The sequence below is a fragment of the Poecile atricapillus genome, chromosome 3 (genome assembly GCF_030490865.1).
Source record: "Poecile atricapillus isolate bPoeAtr1 chromosome 3, bPoeAtr1.hap1, whole genome shotgun sequence".
Lineage (NCBI taxonomy): Eukaryota > Metazoa > Chordata > Aves > Passeriformes > Paridae > Poecile > Poecile atricapillus.
Window position 1 is genome coordinate 79,229,911 of NC_081251.1, and position 19,947 is coordinate 79,249,857.

Below are 19,947 nucleotides of genomic sequence, written 5' to 3' on the forward strand. Positions count from 1 at the left end.
TCATGATGTTGTAACATCTTCCACAGACAACCTCAGTTTGTTCAAGGTTCTTTCTTTTTCCAATCCTTTTGTCATCTAAATACTACTGAAGACTTGCACTGTCTTAGCAACTTAATTTTTACTGTCTTTGCTTTAGTAGCAACTTGGCTTTGTACATAAATCCTAGTGTGCAGTGAGGATTATGACGCAAAGTAAATGGAAAGAGTAAATTATGTTGTTGGTTCCTTTGCTTTTACTGGTGACTGGACTTGAAGATAGCCAGAACTTTGGGGGACAATAAAAAGAGGTTTTTCAAATGTATTAATAGCAATAGGCAGTGTAAAAATAACATCAGCCCATTACAGGATGAGGGTGGTTGGCTCACAAACAGGGACAGGGACAAGGCAGAGATGTTTAATGTATTCTTTGCCTCGGTCCTCAACATGGATGACGGAACAAGGGGTTATCAATACCCTGAACTGGAGGACTGTGGCTGCAAGAATGATCAATTCCCAGTCAACTTGGAAACTGTGTAGGATCTGCTGCTCCAGCTGGATTCCTAAAAATCTGTGCCTAGTGAAGTTATGGAGAAGATAATTCTGGGAGGTATAGGAAAAACATCTGAAGGACAAGGCAGTCATTGGTCACAGCCAGTGCGGCTTCATGCTTATCAAACCTGGTTTGCTTTTATGACAAAGTACCCCACCTAGCTGATCAGGGGAATCCTATCGATGTAATCTTTTTTATCTCAGTAAAGCTTTTGATACTCTCTCTCACAGGACCCTTCTGGACAAAATGTCCAGCACACTGCTGGATGAACACATCATGGGATGGGTGAGCAGCTGGCTCACAGGTCAGGCACAAAGGGTTACAGTGAATGAGGTGACACTGGGCATGTGTCACTAGGGGTGTTCCACAGGGCTCCATTCTCAGCCCTGTGCTCTTCAACATCTTCATAAATGACTTGGACACAGGACTGGAAGGGATACAGGGCAAGTTCAGAGAGGATGCAAAACTGGGAGGAGCTGCTGAGTCCATCAAGGGCAGAGAGACCTCAACAAATCAGAGGGCTGGGCAATCACCAACCGTATGAAGTTCAACAAGGGAAAGTGCCAGATTCTGCACCTGGGACAGCTAACCCTGGATGTACGGACAGGCTGGGGAATGAAATGCTGGGAAGCAGCACCATGGATCCTGGTTGCTGTCAAGTTGAACAAGAGCCGGCAGGGCCCTGGCAGCCAGGATGGGCCAGCTGTGTCCTGGGGGGCATCAGGCACAGCATGGCCAGCTGGGCAAGGGAGGGGATTGTCCTGCTCTGCTCTGAGCTGGGGCAGCCTCATGTTGAGTGCTGGGGACAGTGTCAGGTGACACAATGTGAAAAAGACATTAAACTATTGGGGAGCATTCAGAGGAGGGTCATGAGAATGGTGAAGGGACTTGAGGGGAAGCCATATGAGGAGCAGCTGAGGTCACTTGTTCTGTTCAGACTGGAGGAGACTGAGGGGAAACCTCAGCGCAGTTACCATTTTCTTGTGAGTGGAAGAGGAAGGGCAGACACTGATCTCTGTGGTGCCCAACAACAGGACCCAATGGAATGGCCTGAAGTTGTGTCAGTGGAGGTTTAGGTTGGATATTTGGAAAAGGTTCTTCACTGGAGTATGGTTGGGCACTGGAACAGTCTCCCCAGGGAAGTTGTCACAGCCCCAGCCTGACAGAGTTCAAGAAACATTGGGATAATGCTGTCAGGCACGTGGTGTGACTCTGGGGTGGTCCTGTGCAGGCCAGGAGTTGGATTCAATGATCTTTGTAGGTCCTTTCCAACTCCATGTTCTGTGATTCTGTGACTGCATGTAACCTCAGCTGATGAACGATAATGGCATAGCAAAAGACAGGGAGAGATAAAGAATGATGGAATGAAAGTGGGTTTTAGGTGTTTAGTAACCAGCCTAGTTTGGCTTAGTTTCTCATTGAAGTGGGGGTGGTGGCAGCCTTTTTCATCTCAGTTTTTGGAAGTGCTGTGGAGGGCTTGAGACTGCAGGAGAGCTGGCGGTAGTTCCATGGTTATTTTTCATTCCAGTGGGTTGGAGGACTGTGTATGCTATTCTTTGTTTTTATGAAGTTAACTTACAATACAGAAATGTCAGTGCAGCTTAATTGGTTGCAGCTGGAAATCTGCAAACAGCAAGCATCTCATCTGAACTTCTTACTGGGAGCATGGGTTTGATCAAATCACCTACTGTCATCTTTATTCAGTTAAAAGGGGAACTTAAGGGAAGGCTTTGTGCTAGAAAGGAACTTCAACTAGTTTATTCCTGGATCCAAGACAGGAAACAGCTTTGCTGGTTTTTCTGATAGGTGCTTGTCTGACCTGCTTTTAAGGTGCTTTAGTCTTCCAAACAGCTTTGGCATTCCAGTCCAATCCTTCCCTGATTTAACTGCATCTGAATTGGATTTTAAGGGAAAATACTGAAATTGCGTATATAGTTTATAGATACTTATATGTAAGTGTATGACTATGTAAATGAAGTAAAGCCAGGGTGTTGCAGTGTTCATCTAAATGTTTCTAGGAACAGGAAGCAATTTCTTTGTTGCTGCAGTAAATCAGATGCTTTGTTCCTGGGAGTCACCTAAAATGTGGAAGAGTACAATAAACCCTTTCATATATTGTACTCCATTTACAGGAAAGATTAAAGCTGAAAAGGCTGTTCAGCTGGATGCTGGGAGTGCTGAGAGTCACCAGTGGTAAGTTTGAAAAAGTTTTTGCAAACTTGTGTGCATTTATTAAGTTCAAGAAAAAAAAACAACCCTCTCTGACATCATAAGCTTCATAAATTAGTCATTAATATTTTTTTCAGTTTTATGAAACTCAATTATCACCAGTTGCTTCTAAAAATTACATTGAAATATTCTGTGAAGCATTTACTATGGCATGTGAAACTACTCAACAACCATACTTCAATAAGTACCAAGAAATGTAGATAAGAGTATTTGCTTAAGCTACTATTTTATTGCGCAGAGAAGCCATAGTTTTCCATTTACCTTGCCTTTCAACAATTCACAAAATAATGTCATTTGACCTTGAATTTTGTGCTTTCCTTTCCTTGTAATAGTCAAAATTGTAATATTAATCGACATAGAGGACTATAGAAATTTGAATTAACTTCTCAATTTTTGTTTTATCATACAGTTTTTCTCCAAGTGTGACACTTAGTTTAGTTTTGTAGACCTTGCCAAAACTAACAAACTCTGCAAATGTAAATATTTTTTTATCAAATCAACATTATCAGGTAAAAGATAATTCTGCTGAGTTCTAGCTGATAGTTCCTCACTGTAGTATTTTATTGGTAGATTTTACTGAACTCCTGATTTCTTTTCTAATAGCATTAGCTTTTCCTTTCCATTTTGGTTTCTACATTCTTCATTAATTTTGTCTTTGCACTTGTGGGATGGGATTTCACTAAACTTCTGCATATCTAAAACAAATACTTTTACCCCAGGCTCCTGTCACAATCTAAAGAGAAGCAGTCACTTCTGGAGTGCAGTTTACTGGAGTGAGTTTTGCCCTTTTAGTCTTGCATGAGAGTGACATAAATTTCTCCTGGGGCTCAGCTGACGACATCTCCATTGCCAACAAAGGGAGCATATATCAGCTATCTCAGGTTTAGATACTTGATTAGACACAGACATTGTAATTTAATTAGGTAATTCTCTGTCTTGCTTTCTCTCTTTCTGAAAGCAATTTACAGCCATTTCTGCTCTTTGCCTTGGCCACAGTCATGGCCACTTCCTCAGGGTAATGCTGGTGTACCCCTCTCAGCTAGAACTCTGTGTATAAACAACCACAAAATCACATTCAAGTATGAATCCTGTCCATCCCTTCCTCCTCAGGCCACAAGACTGACAAAATATCCTAGTATAAATTCAACTTCACTGGCAGAAACAATGCTGATAAACTCTTACATATTGTTCAGGGAGATGTAGGTGGTCTGCTGGACTTCACATGTGAGATCCTGTCCTGGCAGATGCTTCTAGCAGGGGAAGAATTACGAGTGTAAGGAAATGTGTTCCAGAGGTAGCTCAGAAAGCCGAATTGAGAGCTTTAAGAGGAAAATCTTACATTTTTTAAGCTACTGCTTCTTGGAACAGCCAGTGGATTTCTGGGTTATGGTTTGCAGTTTTCATCCTTCATGTATCTGGGTTGCAAGTGAACATGAGGTTTTATCTGTTACTGTTCAACTGACGTCTTTCTACAGGTATAGGTGGACATTATAGATTAAAATAGCTCGCTATATATATTTTTTTTCCTGAATATATTATCTGCTTGTCTTTATTTTCTGACATCCTTCTGACTTGCTGCATGATTTTTGAAGTGTGATATAAGTGTAATGGTTGTCCTAATCTAACTGAGGCTCTAAATACTGGGCATAATGGACTTCCAAGCTCCAGAGGGACATTGGTATATTTTTGTTTAGAATAACAATAGTTGTTCAATCTGTGGTCCCAGTAGATATTTTTCTGCTGTGCTGCTACTTAACCAGTTTGATTTATTTTGTATTTTTTTTTACTTGTTTTATTTTATTTTATTTTATTCTTTGTAAAGTATTCTACACACATTTAATTGATTTCGTGTTTATTTCTGACCATTTTTCAGGTTTGAGGCCATTTAGGCTTGTAAATGCATCCCCTTAGGGATTAACATTTTGTTTCAAAAGTGGTTTTTGTTGTGTGGGTTTTTTAAAATCATTGACTTAATTAATGAAATTACTGGTAGATAATGGACCCAGCACTAAACTTTGGCTGACGCATAAAGTGATGCTCAGGTTCACATGAACGTGGTTCTACAACCATCTCTACAGGTGATTTAATCTAAACAATATTTCCATGGTTAGATTCTTGAGGAACATCAGGCAGAACAAAGTCAAAGGCCACATAAACAAGGTGTATCTCATTTGTTGCGTTCCTTTTATATTCCAGGCTTTTTATCTTGGCAGAGTTATTTTTTATACTGCTTGTTCACAAAAATCTCGTGTTAACTGCTTTGTATGCTTATTCTTCAGGTTAGGCTGGTTTGACTGTAACATTTCTTCTTCTCCTTCTCCCTGATAGCAGCTATGTTTGCCTTTTTGCTTGCTGTTGGGGCTTTCTGCATTACCCATGAGACTTCTGTAGTCAGCTGTGTGTCAGATCTGTATTGTTTGAGTCTGGCCTAATGCAAATTTTTCCAGTTTATCTAAACATTATTTTACATGTTAATTCCCATCAAGAGGAAGTAAGACTTCAGGGAATCTTCCATATAAAACCTGTGCTCTCAAAGTTGTACACAAACAGAATTTTACGTGAGGTTATAAGTAGATAAGACTGTGTATAAACACGTAACAGTGCAATACAATTAAGTAATGAATAAATAATATGTGAAAGTAATATGAAATCCATAGTTAAGAAGAATATTTATAACAGAAAAAACAACTGAAAATAAAAAAATAGGACAAATATTTATACCAAAAGGTGCTAGGATTGCTAGTGGGTGGTCAAGATCAGAGCTGAAGGGCAGTACCCAGCTCCAGATGGGATACCTGGATGTTCTGTATCTGTCATATGTGCCTGCATGTGAGCAAGGGCCTGATCCTGCACTTAGGGGATGGATACTGAAAGGCAGCATGTGCCATTTCATGTGCCACGATATTTGCATGGCATGACAGATATCACACAAGATCTTTGGAGTCTCTACACTTCCAGGCCATCATCCAGAAGTGGTGAGAAACCCTAGGGCATCTCCAGTGGCAGGAGGCACCTGTGTCCAGGCAGGGATCCTGTGAATTGAACAGGGTCTCTGCTGGCTGTAATAGGAGATTAGATACACAAATGAGAAGCTCAGCATGAATGCAAGATCAGTGTGAAAGCAATGCTGTCTCAGACCAAAATCCTTCCTTTTAATCTCACTGCCAACATAAAATTTTCTAAAGCTGTACAAGGTAAATAATCTTAGCCTGTGTACGATGAGCGCATCTGTTTGTTGCATGTAACGCTATGCCAGTCTGTATCAGCTATTGATGACCAAGCTGGTGTTCTGACATTGACTGAAGAAAGTTTTTTGTTCATTTCTTACTAATTTCTGAGGGGTTTTGATATTTCCAATCAGCACAACTGAGGTTTTCACTCATGTTTGGTAAAGCTCCTATCTTGTTGTCCACTCATACATTGTTTATAGTGTTCTCTTAAACTCTTTAATATATTATGGCTCACAAAATAAATGGGGATTAAATGACAGCCTATTCTTTTCCTGGTCCTGTACCTTGCTCTCTAATTACAGTTAACCCTTGTGGAGCAGGAGGGATATAAGTGAGGAAGAAGCTGAATTTAGTCTCATTGGTTTAATCTTTTGCTGTTATTTCCTCATTGCTAATTGTTCTGCACTTTCATTTCTGTGTCTTTTCTTTCTGATGTATTTATGAACCTCTTCTTATTGTCTTACCAATACCCCTAGCTTAAATGTGTACTCCTGTTTTCATTTTTGGAGTCAATTTCTTTTGGGTTTTAATTGAGAATTCCTCACTGGAGCTGAATTGGTCTTTAAAACTATTCCCTGCTATGACTGAAGGGTCATTTGCTGTTGTGCTGTTGAATATTGTCTCTTACTAAATCTTCTATAGAACTTTTTCTAACGTGGCATTTCTTAACGATTTCATTTTTTCCATTAAAAATGTACACTGTGCCTGTCATGCAGTGGTTAGGTCTATGGACCTGTTTGGAAGTTTCTTTTAGAAGCTTATCCCTTCTGTGTGAAAGCTCTATTTACCAAATAAACAAGTTATTGAGATACCTTGATCCACATAATTGTTGTAGACAGAGTCATACAAGCAAAAACATCCCTTTTCCAGAGCAGGTATTTTTCTGTTTTGTGGAACTGCTAAAAGGTGTCTGCGAGACGGAACACATTTTTTGTGTCCACCAATGGAATTCAGTGGAATGGTTCCATGACCAAACTTGCTAATATAAGCTTAGAGTTCAGCTGTCTTGCATTACTTTTGATATTTAGTTAAGAACAAAAAGATGCCATATATCTTCTTAGTGTATCACCTATATTTTTCTGTAAAATTGTAAGATAAAATAGATCAACGCTTGAACTGTTCAACTTACTGATCAGAATACTAACAAGTAACCAGTATTCAGCCTCAAATTAAATTTGAGGAAACATATGTAGAACAAAGAAAGCAAAATATCTTGAAGAAGTCAGTTGGTTTTGGTAATGAATTGCAGCTGGAAATAATTTTCATATCTGAATCCAGATTTTTGAAAACATGTGATCATGCTTAATCTCATAGTTGCCAATGAGATCAAAAACCTTCAGACTTTTTGAACGTTGACCTCTAAATTTCTGAAGTAAATGACAACACTGGAAAGGAAAAACATAGCTTTATTATTTGTATGAACACCCTGAAGAAAGACAGAGTAAATATTCTAAGTGATTTGTGGCTTTGTTCAGTCAGTGTCAATTTTTCAAGGTGTGGAGGAACTCTCATGCAAAAGTTATCATCAGCCATTGCAGGTCCTCTTGTGTTTTCTAAACCTCAAACAAATTGATTTTGTGAGTCTGATTCCCAGAGGACAGCTGTGAATCCTCACAGTTCATCTTGGATCATGGATCATCTGTATCACCCAGACTTTAATTAGAAGTGCTATGTGAACAATTTGGTGCTGCAGCTGCTTTACATAGTTGTGCTGCTTTACAACTTTACAATTACATAAAACAAAATGTAGATGCATAAGAACAGTGTTTTTATTTAAAACTAAACAATCACTTTCAAATTCTTCTGCAAAACCAGTGAATTTTTATATTTGTGGGAGGTTTGTTGCTGTTTTTTCTTTAAGAATTTGGGGACAAGGTCTGGAAGGTTTCTCTGCTGTTGCGCAGATCCCCACACTTCCTTTTTTGTTGACGAGAACTTGTTACAGGCTTTGCAAAGAACAAAAAGATTACTGTTGTGGCAAATTTTCAGGACATTTACTTAAAATGGTCATTCTTTGCATTGAGCTTTGGTTTGTTTACCACAAACAAACTTGGTGCTTCTCTTGAGTTTGTGTTATTCTCTAGAACTCACCTCTTGGTGGGAGTCGTATTGCACATCTCATTTAGGTGCAAGTGAAGTTAGTAAGTGAGAACCCAGTAGCTTTAAGACTCTTCCTGAACACACCTTCCCCCAAGAGTTTTCTCTGTCACGTCATGTGTATGAGAGTTAATTAGAAGCACAGATACTTTCACAAGCCCTGGATTTTCCGTGGAAGTGAATTCCAGAGCTTAGGGAGAGTCTCTCATGGGCAGGCAACGCTACAGAACAGTAGTACGCCTTGGTTCCATGGAGGACACGAACAATCATTGTCATTTGGGTATTTTGGTGATTTTATACAAACTTCCTACAAAAAAGTGAACATTCCACCTCAGTAATAGAATTCTAACAGATAATTTGTCAGGTTTGTGAAGTGTAATGGCATAAAAATAATTCTCCAGTGAAACAAAACTCTTCAAATTTTTGGAGTATATTGTAGGATATGGTCATACTACCAAGACCTTTTAAAATTAAATCCTCACCTGTTTCTAACTAAATGCTTGTTACCTGCTGCCCTTAATTATCCCTTATTTAAACTTAGATGAGGCAGATAACTTGCAAGTGACAAGCATCCATTTCTATCATGCAGTTGTAATTTTCAGGAACTGATAATTTGTGCAGAAATATAAGGTTTCTTAAATTTCTATAAAGAAATTTTGCAGCAGTCTTTGTTCTTAATTATGTGTAATATTAGTCAGTAATCTTTGAATTATGTAATGATTTTTAAAAAATTAATTTCAAATTTCAAATTCAGAAGCCATTTCTCAAAAGCTGTAAGTTGTCCTGAAGTAAGTGGATCAGTGAAACACTGCAGCATACTCATGCAAGTGCAGGGAAGGAAGGTTTGACTTGTGAAAAGATCTGTTTACTACAAGCTTTTTGCCAGAATGGTCACAGAAGAAATAATTCTGACAACCTAATTATCCCTATTACATTTCTGTCAAGGAGAATTGTTGTGTTACTGTCTCTGAAAGCTATTGTTTCACTCTCTTTCTACATTTGTGAAGACTATGCGGCTAATTTCTTTAAGATTCTATTTCCGTCTGCAACAACTGTCTGTTATAGAAATAAAAGTTAAATTTCTGGAAACAGGAATTGAACACAGTGGTGGGTTTCACAGCCTAAGGAATGCAGAACATGGCATCCACATGTCCTTCTAGTGAACTTCTGTGAATACACATTAACAGCAGCATTTTCCCTTGGTTTGGTATATGGCATGTGTTACAATAAATTAAGCCAGAATTCTTAATGTCCTTACCTTTGAGGTTTTTTAAAGCAAAGTAGAGGTTTGTTTCTCACGCTTTTGCAAGTGTTACCTACACAAGTGTGTGCTACATTTGATGTTTCCCTGGAGCTGAGCTTCAGTGCTCTGGTGAATTTTTAATACAAAAAGTGTATTTCTGCCAATTTCTACAGTGTAGATTCAGTTATATTCCAAGAAGAAGGAAAGGGAAATGAAATCCCCATTAATAAAAAAACTCTGCAAACAAAAAAAATCACCTGAACACTTTACTTTGCACCTTGGCACATCTTACTTGGTGTGTTGGCAATCTTAGACATTCTCAGCCACTGCTTCCATATCCCCATGCGGGTGATCATATCAAACCAATACTTTACCTTTCCATGGAAAATTCGTGTCAGATGCACTTTTGTAGATTGAGTATCTTGGTAGTGAAGTGATACAACATGAAGTATGCAAAACTGGGATCTCAGGAAGGGCAGTACAACGGGGATAATAATCGGTAATTTAAGTTGCAAAATCTCCCTACATAGAAATTGGTATCTCATTGAAATCATGTCAGAAGAAATCCTATGGGTCTCACTGCATTGCAGAGACTATCAGAATATGTAAGTGGATGAAACTGATTAGTGGGGGAGTTGGGGGCTAAAAAATAAGATGGCATGCACAGAACTGAGCCATGCAGAGATGAGGAGATGCAAGAACACATTTAGAAATGAAATGGAAGTGATCTTTCTTTTCACTGGGCCTCTTGTGTGCTGCCCACACATTTGCCTTAGCTCACACTACTTTACATGTTAAATATTTCTGGATGAGGAGGAGTGAAAAACAGTTATGAAACACATTAATTAAACTTTGGTAGGGGTAAATATCACAAACTCTCCTCCCATTTGCCAAGTCTTGTCAGATACAATTAAGAAAAATTTGTATTTTTCTTCCCTGTTGATACTGGGATGCTAAAATGGAGATCTAGATTTCTAAATGTAAGCCCTGTACCCACACATTTCCAAAGTCTATGTGACATAAAAGGTTATTTTAAAATTGGGGTATATAAAAGTGTATATAGAAGAGGAAGAAGCAAGTCTGGGAAAGGTGCATGTTATATCTGATTTTGACCATGTGAAATTTATCAGGGCAAACACAGATAATGCTGTATTTAAATGCCCTAGTGTGGCTTAATCTTAATTTGAGACTTCATAATATTTTCTGTGAATCTTTTTCCTGTAATAAGGATAAGATGTGGATGAATGTCTTAAGCGTTGGTATCATTTTTGATATCAAAATTCAAATTGGCTTGATAAAATTACTGGAGCAACCTGCTTCTCTTTTTTTGGCAATAGGTAAGGTATTCCCCTTACAGTTTTGCCTGGCCTGAATACACATAGAAATTCTGTAGCACCAGAAGGGAAAATGTTAACTCACTTTGATCAGGACCTTCTGTGTGCGGGCTACATAGGTACTTGGCATCCATCTGTCAGCTAGAGTTTCTTGCAAGTCTGAGTTTCAGGACATAATTTGTAACAGAGGATCATGGCACTGACCTGTTATATTGAGTTTGTTTGGTTGTGTTTATGCTTAATAAAGGTTTGTTAATTGTGGTGATTAATCATATGCTTCTACACTGTCTACAGTCATTTTTCTTCCTTCTGGAAATAACTTTTTTTCACCAACTGAAGTACTGTGTCTGTCTTAATGAGGTAATTATTGTTGTGTTTATCTAGATGAATGTGTTTGGGGCTGTTTTTTTTTCATTACCCAGGAGTAACATCTGCTCAGCAAATAAGTCATTAATGGCAGCTCTTTGCTGATATGATTTCCTCTTCATTTTTCTCTATGAAAGCTCTGTGAGCAGTACTCTGATATTCAAAGGGTGTGAGAGAGGTAATGGCTGTGCAGAGAACCAGTATCGCTTGCACTTCTAACAGACATTTGCTTTTTACCCATTTCATTAGATATTTGCATGTTGTTGTATGAGCATCTTTTTAGTATTCCCCCTGTCACCACGAGATGGGGCAGGTGACCAGGGAGCGCCGGGGCCTCGGAAAGAACACGAACCAAATGGAAGCGTTTCTAGTTACTCTCTGCCTTGTCTCCTTTGGTCATTTTCTTCACCATGAGAGTGGTGAGGCAGTGGAACAGATTGCCCAGAGAATGGGCATCCCTGGATGTGTTCAAGGCCAGGCTGGATGGGGCTCTTGGAGCAACCTGGTCTAGTGGAAGGTGTCCCTGCCTGTGGCAAGAGGTTGAAACTCTGTCTTTAAGGTCGCTTCCAACATAGACCATTTGATGATTAACATTACCCTTTGCACCACTGGAAATAAAAGTTTGCCTTGTGTTTTAAACTCTTTGAAAATTATTAAAAATGTCCAAAAATTCTTTTCAGGAATGAAAGGACACATATTTTGTTTTGTTTGGGGGATTTTTTAGAAATGAAACAAATGTCTAAAATGCCATAGAATTTCAAAAATAATTAATTAGTTTTTATCAATTGGCTGTCTACCTCATTTCAAAAATATAAAATTTTAAACAAAACAAATTAAAAAAAACCAAAACCAACCAACCAAAAAAAAAAGCTCAAACAAAAACACCCCCAAAAAACCCAATAAAGATATAAAAGACCTTTTTTTTTTTCCCCTTGGAAAAATAATGAGTATTTAAAATTACTAGGTTAGCTTACTTTTAATTCGGTGAAAATTTCATTGGGATTTCCCTCCCAAGAGATTTTAGCTGTAAGTAGAAGTTTTTCTTTGAACTAGTTTAAACTAAGGCCCTCTTTCTTGTCACGCACAGACAGGGAAATACTGCAAGATGCTGGATTAGCTTGTTCGCTTTTCATTGTTTTCTTTTGTAGCAGCAATCCGTTTAGCTATGGTATGCTGAGTTTATCTGATTAGCACTTAATGAGTGAAGGGAATAGGGGCAATGTTGCCTGAGTTACTTAACCCTAATAAAGTTTTCACTACCTCCCCCCTCTTTCTAAATACCTGAACTTTCCTGACCCCACCCCTGCCTTTTCCATCAACTGTGGCACATTCCCATAGGAAATGCATTCTGGCTGCAGCTCTGTCAGCAGTAGTGCTGCCATTAGCTGGATTTTGTCCAGCGCACATTGGTCACAACAAACACACAGCTCAACAGTGTTTGACAGTCTGTCTGGAGCTCTCACAAACTCAACTGCTGTTCTGCTGATGCTGTGCCTTACCCAGGAACACTTACTGACCAAAAAATATAACAACCTGTAGCATGAGCATTTCTAACTTAAAACTATTAGGTATAACTGTAAGCAATAAAATAATTTCTTGGATTGTGCTTGCAATGACATTGTAATGAGGATTCACTGGAGCTTGAATAATTACATTATATAAAGAAATTTGAGAAAGCTGATATTTAATAGTGCTTAAAAACTGTGTGTGCCATACAGATTGTGGTTGTGCTACCATAATTAACTCAATAAGCTTCTTGCATAACTCATGTTTTCCTCTGGACTTCAACTTGATTTTCCTCTTTTAAGATTATTTTGGTGTTGCATTGTAAAATATTTGATAAAAAAGTAAAATTCTGAAAAACAATAGAAAAATAATCTACATGAGGTTTTGCTGCTTAACGATTGTGGTTCTGTTAGTTTTATACAGAGGTGCAAAGTTGTCTTAATACCCATTAAAATAGGTCTGAGGAAACTACAATTGATACCTGTGCAAGAGATTCCTTATGCATAAAGGTTCTATAACTGTTGAAGAAATAAAGACAAAGCAATAGAAATTAAGGTGAAGTGTCAATAAGATACTAATGTTCCTTAGGAGATCTGAATCTTTATAGGTTTACCTCTGAAAATATTTTCACTTATAGCTGCTTAACAGTAGAAATATTTTATAGAATTTATCTCACATTTCTTTTACCATTCAGTGTCCCCAATCAATAATAATAATAATAATGATAATAATAATAGTAATAGAAGTAATAATTATCCTAGCAAAAGACATCTAGTAATAGCAGTAGTGATCCTGTTAGAGCAGAATGTATGTATGTTTTCAACTTTTAAGGATACTAGAAGAAGGTCAGAAGTCAAGGAATGCCCTGGGGTCCTTGGGAAAGGTAGAAGGTAACTGTGAATGTTTCTGAGGTGTGCACAGCTTCCTACTGGGCACACCCCAAGCATTTGCCTTCATGGGTGAAGTTCTGCAGCTGGGGGTGGTCACATTCCCTGTGAGGTGCAGAGCACAATGTGTCAAGGTAAACTCCTGTAAATGGTAGAGCCAGTCTGGAAGTGTCACACTCTGAACTAAATGGCTGAAATTTTGGAGAAGTCTCTTCACTTAACTGACAACCCAAACAGAGTCATTTAAACTTCTCCTTGTTTCCATTGTTTTGTTTTGGTTTGTGTTTTTGTCTGTTCCTGGATATGTATAGCTCATGCCAAAGTTCCATACAGCCAGGTAGAAAAAAAAACAGGTGTAAATGTGTGCATTAGGTATTGAAATATTTTGTAATTTGATTCAAAGGCTTATTTAAATCACAAAAAGTATGTGTGTATGTTTTTCTTTTCCCCTCTCAGGTTTGCAATTATGTGTGGCTATATGTCTCAGTTTGAAAGTGTACAAAACAAAATCAGGAATGGTTATCTCTTTAAGGTATGTTTTTGTAGGATTTGGGGTTGGTTTATTAAAGCTATTCCTTTAAGTTACTTCCTTATATAGTGTCAAAGACAGGTTTTTCCGACACAGTAATTCAACCTCACAGGTATATTTTGGTGCTGAAGTTAAATCAAAAAGGTTATTATTATATATGCAAATAAATTATATGTTTGCAAAATACAAGAATTGAGGTAGGATTCTGGGAACAGCATTAAGATTACTGATTTCCTTTGTAGTCAAAGGAGGGAGGAAAGGCAATAATGATTCTGTTTAGAAAATCAAAACATATGAAATAGTTAATGATGAACTAACACAGTTTTGCAGTCATCCTTCATGTCACCCTTAAGTAATGTTTGTTTTAACACTGTCCTTGCCAAGGTAATTGTGTTTTTTAGAGTTAGCTGTTTGTGTTACATGTGCTGCTCTCCCCCTCCTTGTCCTCAGCATTGCTTAGACACTTTCCATCCATCCCTTGACCTCCAAGCAGGCATCCTCCCTTTCTGGGAGACAGTGAAAGGCAACAGACATGTTCCAGTTCCTGGGGAATGCCTGAGATGGGCTCCTCCACATCGTGTCCATGTTAGGACTTGGAGTGTGGCGGAGCTTTCCTCTGAGAGAGCATTAATTACATCTGAGCCGTGTGAGTGAGCTAAGCCCCGAGCACTGGGACAAGCTGGGAATGAAGGGAAAATGACAAATAACACAAGTGCTGCAGCTGTTCGAGGATGGAGTTTTAAGAGTCCGCGATGTGAGCAGTAGCCGTTTCAAGGAGGCTTTCCTCCTCACAAGTAAAACCTGAAATCTCTTGATCTTAGAAAATAGTAGTACAAAAACATAGCTCCTATCTGAATAGTTTGTGGATTTGATAATATAATAGTCTCTTATATATGTGTAAGTCAAATACTTTTGTGACTGGCTTAATTAGAAAGACAGATATGTGGCGGTAAAAAAGAAATGTTCAAATGAAATTTATTTTGAGAGACAAATGGTAGGGCTGAAATATTTATTTTTTTCTTCCAACTCAAGTTGAGCAATGAGAGCTTTCTTTGGTAAATTGAAGAGAGAAATAAAGGTATTCATGACCTGAAATTAAAATGGTTTTGGAAGAAGGACCTCATTAGATACTTTATAGGTTTTGTAGTTTCACTGTAAAAAGAACAATTTTATTTTCTGAATTTCACATTACAACAACAGTTGGTTGTGTCCCTATTTCATTGTGGAAGTCACATTCCAAGGTGGAAGGATCTATGCTTCAGTAATGGGTGCTGGCATGTAAGATATATTCAAGAATAGTTGCTTCCTCACTGATTTGATCTGTGACAGTTTCCTAATGCTAACTGTAAATGAAATCAATTTAATTGAAGTTGTTGCCTTTTTAAGACAAAAGTTCTTGAATTATTTGACTGAACTTTAGAGTTACTTAGTCACATTCTAAATACAGCATACCTTCTTGCATTGTGTGCAACATTGCTAAATAATTTTGTGGTTTCCCTCTGTGAGGAAGGGATTTGCTAGTTAAAATATATTTAGGTTGTTAGACAATTGCAGCAGAAGAGAATATCTGAATTTGTTTCTGACTTGCAGCAAACTACTTAGAATGTAAACACACCAAACAAACATCTGAAGTGATACTGATTTTTTTTCTAATAGGAGCACCTAGACAAGGCAATTGAACTTAAGCCTCAAGATCCCTTTTTGTATTACCTAAATGGAAGATGGTGCTATTCAGTAAGTTGTGTTTTATTTATCTAACATGTGAATAGAGTATTCTAAAAAATTATAACTAATTAGTGGGACTTAAGACAAAGTAGGTGTTTATTTAAGTAGATGTTTTGAGCTAGATAAAGTAGACATTTACACTTCCTAGGTTCACTAGCAGATGCACGATGCTCACAGCTGACCATTCCTGCCATGGAATTAGGTAAGTTGTGCTTGTATGACCCTCATTGTTGTGTTCAGCTTATTTTCTGAATGAATGAATGAATGAAAAGTAACTGATATTTGGAAGGAAGGAAGAATGACCTCTTGAGTTCACTTTGTTCTGCCATAAACTTTTTGGGTGAACTTGGGCTGGTAACATAGTCTTTTGGTAACTTTATTTCCCATCCATAACTTAAGTTAAAGGCAGTAACATGCAGCAGGATTATATCTGTGGCAGCAAGACTACCATACTGGCTTGGTAAATTCCAAGGGAATGTCCAGAAAATATTCATGCATAAAAATCTGTATTTCACCAATGAGTTTTGCAAGAGATGCAGTTTGTGTCATACCAGTACTACAAGTGCTTTTAAAGATTGTTTTATTTATACTTATACTTTTATTTATATTTTATAAAGATTATATTTGGTTGTAGTAGATTCTGTAGTGATAAGTATTCATATATGAAAAAAATAAAATAATTTGTTTACAAGATTAACTGTCCATACATTTTTTAGACAAAATTGTGCTTGTGCTATAATAAGAGAGTTGTATTTTTGGTAATGCACATCTTTGAGGGCTCAGCTGGCTGTCCATCCTGGTTCATCTCTAGTGCTTTGAGGAATCTTTTGTTGGAAGAAAACATTCTTGCATTGTCTATGCTGTAAAAGATCACTGTGAGTCGTCTTAGAATAATGACTGCTAATGGGCAGTGAATTCCAGCCAAGCTTTTTTCTTTTGGATATTCCCAATGCAAGTCACTACAAAGTGCCTGCAAACTGGAAAGAAGGTTTTGCTGTGACACATTGCAGACTTTGTTTTTATCTGCAACAAGACTTAATGCAAAGTAATCTTTCATCAGTTTTTCAGTTCATATATTTAACTTTCAAAGAGCTTTTAGCAACCATGTTTTTTCTCTGTTGATTTGAATAAGGAATGACACCAGCTTTTTCAAGGAACTTGGCCTTTTGCTTTTTGTCACAGTCTACTCTTGAATATCAGCATTAGCTATGCAAAAATAAATTGCTGAAGATGATCCTATGGTATGCCTGCTGTCCTGCCTCTGAGAATTCACACAGAACTCACAGAATGACTAGGCTGGAAGAGACCTTCAAGATCATAGAGTTCAACCCATGCTATAACACCTCAACTACATCATGGCACCGAGTGCCCTGTCCAGAGAGAAGTATCTCCCTCACCAATGATTACTTAAGCACTTTCATACTGTACTGTGCCCAACAGCTGACTGCAGCTTCCATTTATGCCAGATACTCACAGATGTTTTTCATGGCTTATTTCTTATGTGAGCTGCTATTTTTTGGAAACACAGAATTTCAGTATACCTCACTTTGTTCTTACTGCACTTTTTTTTTACTCGTTTCATTTTTGTGATAATCACCACTTCCTGACTGAGTAATACATGTGGCTGGTTGTATTGGCTGTATCTTTACAAATTCATATCCCACACTTGCAACATCTATGCAGGGCTTCCTTACTAAACACTGAAACCGCAGATTAGCATTTGCTTTAGGTTATGACCTGACCTGCATTTATTTAGTGAAACAATGTACCTAAACAGATGTAGCCACTGAAATATGTAAGGATTCATTTCAGATTTCTGTTCTTTTTTTTTCTTTAATTCTTGCCTTGTGTGACTGCCATGACAAAATAGTAACCTGAAACACAGAACAGATTTTTGTACTCTAAATGCAAATATAGGACTGAATAACATCTTGTTCAACTTCTGGGGCTGTCAGCTCTTAAAAACTTACTGTCTTTGCACACTTTCAGTAGCAAGATGAGGTCATTTGGAAACATTAGTTTAGAGGCATTACTAGCTTTTAACCCTTGCCCAGTGAGATTGGTAATATCCTCACTAGTTTTAGCAGAGGGAGTTGGTTTCTGTGCTGATCCACTAACCCAGGTTTTGGCCAGGCATGTGATATAGGTAGTCATAGGAGCTTGTGGAAGATATGCCAAAGTCCTTGCTTCTGTTCTGCAGACTGTGAAGTTTCATGCTGTGGTAATTATCCCAAAAGAAGGCTGTTGGCTATGGTATTGATTCCAAATACTTAGTCAGGGTAGAGATTATGATGAAGTGTTGAAAAATTCCTTTGTCACTCATCTGGTACCTCTAGATGGAGTGATAATGCTCCTTTTAGATGCTCTGTTTCTAATGTTCAGTCTCACTGTTGAGGCTGGGAAGATGTTGACCAGTGTGAGAGAATTAAAGCAGAAAAGGGGTGATTCAGGCAAGAAGGTGGGTTTTCATATTTAGCCTAGCTGACTTTGGAATCAAGTTAGGATTGGCCCCAATATTAGTTCTTTCATAGGTATTGCTTCCAAGGGTATTCTTGTCCAATTTTGGTTACATATTCCTTTACTGAAGCAGTGTAGTTAAAAAGGATAACAAGTTTTTGATATTTTATAGGCTTTGATGGCAGTTTTGTGAAATCTGATGTACTTAAGTCTTCCTAGTATAGTCAGAGATTTCCCTTTCTCTCCTGATTTAATGTTAGGGGGTCTTACTGCTGTTGTCTAGCATACTTTTTTTTGGATGACAAACAGGAATTGTATAAGATACTGTAAATGGGGATGCTTCAAGTGTAACTCAGGGTTACAAATCCATTGAAAAGACTTTGCAGTAAGAAGTATAGAATCATCGAATCATCAGTGTTAGAAGAGACCTTCAAGATCATCATCAAGTCCAACTGTCAATCCTGTCACCCCTCAACCAGGGGAGACAAATTCAGAAGATTTTTTGGAGACTGAAATCTGTAAGCAAAGACTGCATACTGTTCTAGTAAAAGCTGTTTAATTTGTGGAGTTTAATCTGGCCTGACTGCCATTTCCCACCTTCCTCAGTGTAGTGCAGTCCTTTGCAAGGAGCAGTGGTATAGCTCTGCCAAGTTTCTTACTCAGCAGTTATTTTTGCTGGGGCAGAAATGAAGCTGATGCCAGGTGTCATAGCACCTTCCAGCAGAAACGATCAGCTGGGTTTTCACTGTGTCACAGCAGCTGGGGTTTGTGTGTGATGCAGAGCCAGTTGTGAGAGACAGTTGTGCACCACCTTGTCTAAAAATCAGTTTTTGTTTTTGCTGTTTCTTATTTCTCTTATCATTATAAAGGCAGTAGATCTGTGTAAAAGAAAAGGATCACAGAATCCTATCAGCTCTGTTAGAACATTACTTCTGGTATCACAATCAGGTGGGCAAGATTTTCACCAGTCATTTCACAGATGTCATGGTGGGCAAAATTTTGCCTGTGGAACCTGCTGTATATACAAGAAGCAAATGGATCTATGGTAGATGGTATATAAGAATTATTTCCTTAAAGTTTTGGGCACAATTATCTGATAATTCGTTATAATTGTATGTTTTGGGGTTTTTTTGGGGGGGGGGGGGGGCGGAGAGAGGGTTAAGTGTTTTAATGTTTCAAATAGCTTATAAAACTATCTAGTTAAGACATCTACTTGCCATTACAGGACAGGCACAGAACAGCTAGAATGTGCTTGTGAAACTGGATCACAGTCCCTGGTAAATGCTAGTAGTGTGTTAAAAATGAGATCTCCAGGGATTTTCTTTCTGCAGGTTGCATGCCATGTTTTGGATTTGTCTCTGGTCTATCCCAGTATCTGTGTGGGTCACATCAGGGAACAAATTGATCCAGTTGCTTTGCACGCTCTTTAAGTGGGCTTCCCTTACTGGAAAGTGAAAAGCCCAATTCAAGTTGGATAAATACCTAAATGACTGTGCAGATTGTCTCAGTTCCTCAACTGCCAGGAAAGAGAATATTTTTGTTGGAAGCCAATATTTCAAAATTGGTGTCCAGTTACTTAATCTCTTCCAGAAGTCAAAACATTGCAAAATGATTTAATACAGTTTTACATTAATACATTGTAATGAAAAAGAAAAAGAAACTCTCTGGAGATATTTAATTAGGTGCCATTAATATTTTACTGAAGCTGGATCAATGGTATGATTTGCCTTTATGGAAGGCAGTTGTGTGTTATGTCTTCAGTGAGCTATTAGCAAAGAAGCATTGGAAGAGGATGTCCTTTAGGGCTGAAAGTCAA

General features: G+C 38.0%; 1 protein-coding gene across 5 annotated transcripts in view; it reads left to right on the top strand.

Annotated features, from left to right (window-relative positions):
• RMDN2 (regulator of microtubule dynamics 2) overlaps window positions 1-19,947 on the top strand; it is a 55,549-nt gene that overhangs the window by 18,738 nt on the left and 16,864 nt on the right. For all 5 annotated transcript variants that reach the window (XM_058834587.1, XM_058834588.1, XM_058834585.1 and 2 more), the window contains 3 exons: window positions 2,661-2,721; window positions 13,877-13,952; window positions 15,606-15,683. In XM_058834587.1, coding sequence (XP_058690570.1) covers window positions 2,661-2,721; window positions 13,877-13,952; window positions 15,606-15,683 — 215 coding nt within the window. The remainder of the gene's footprint in view (window positions 1-2,660; window positions 2,722-13,876; window positions 13,953-15,605; window positions 15,684-19,947) is intronic.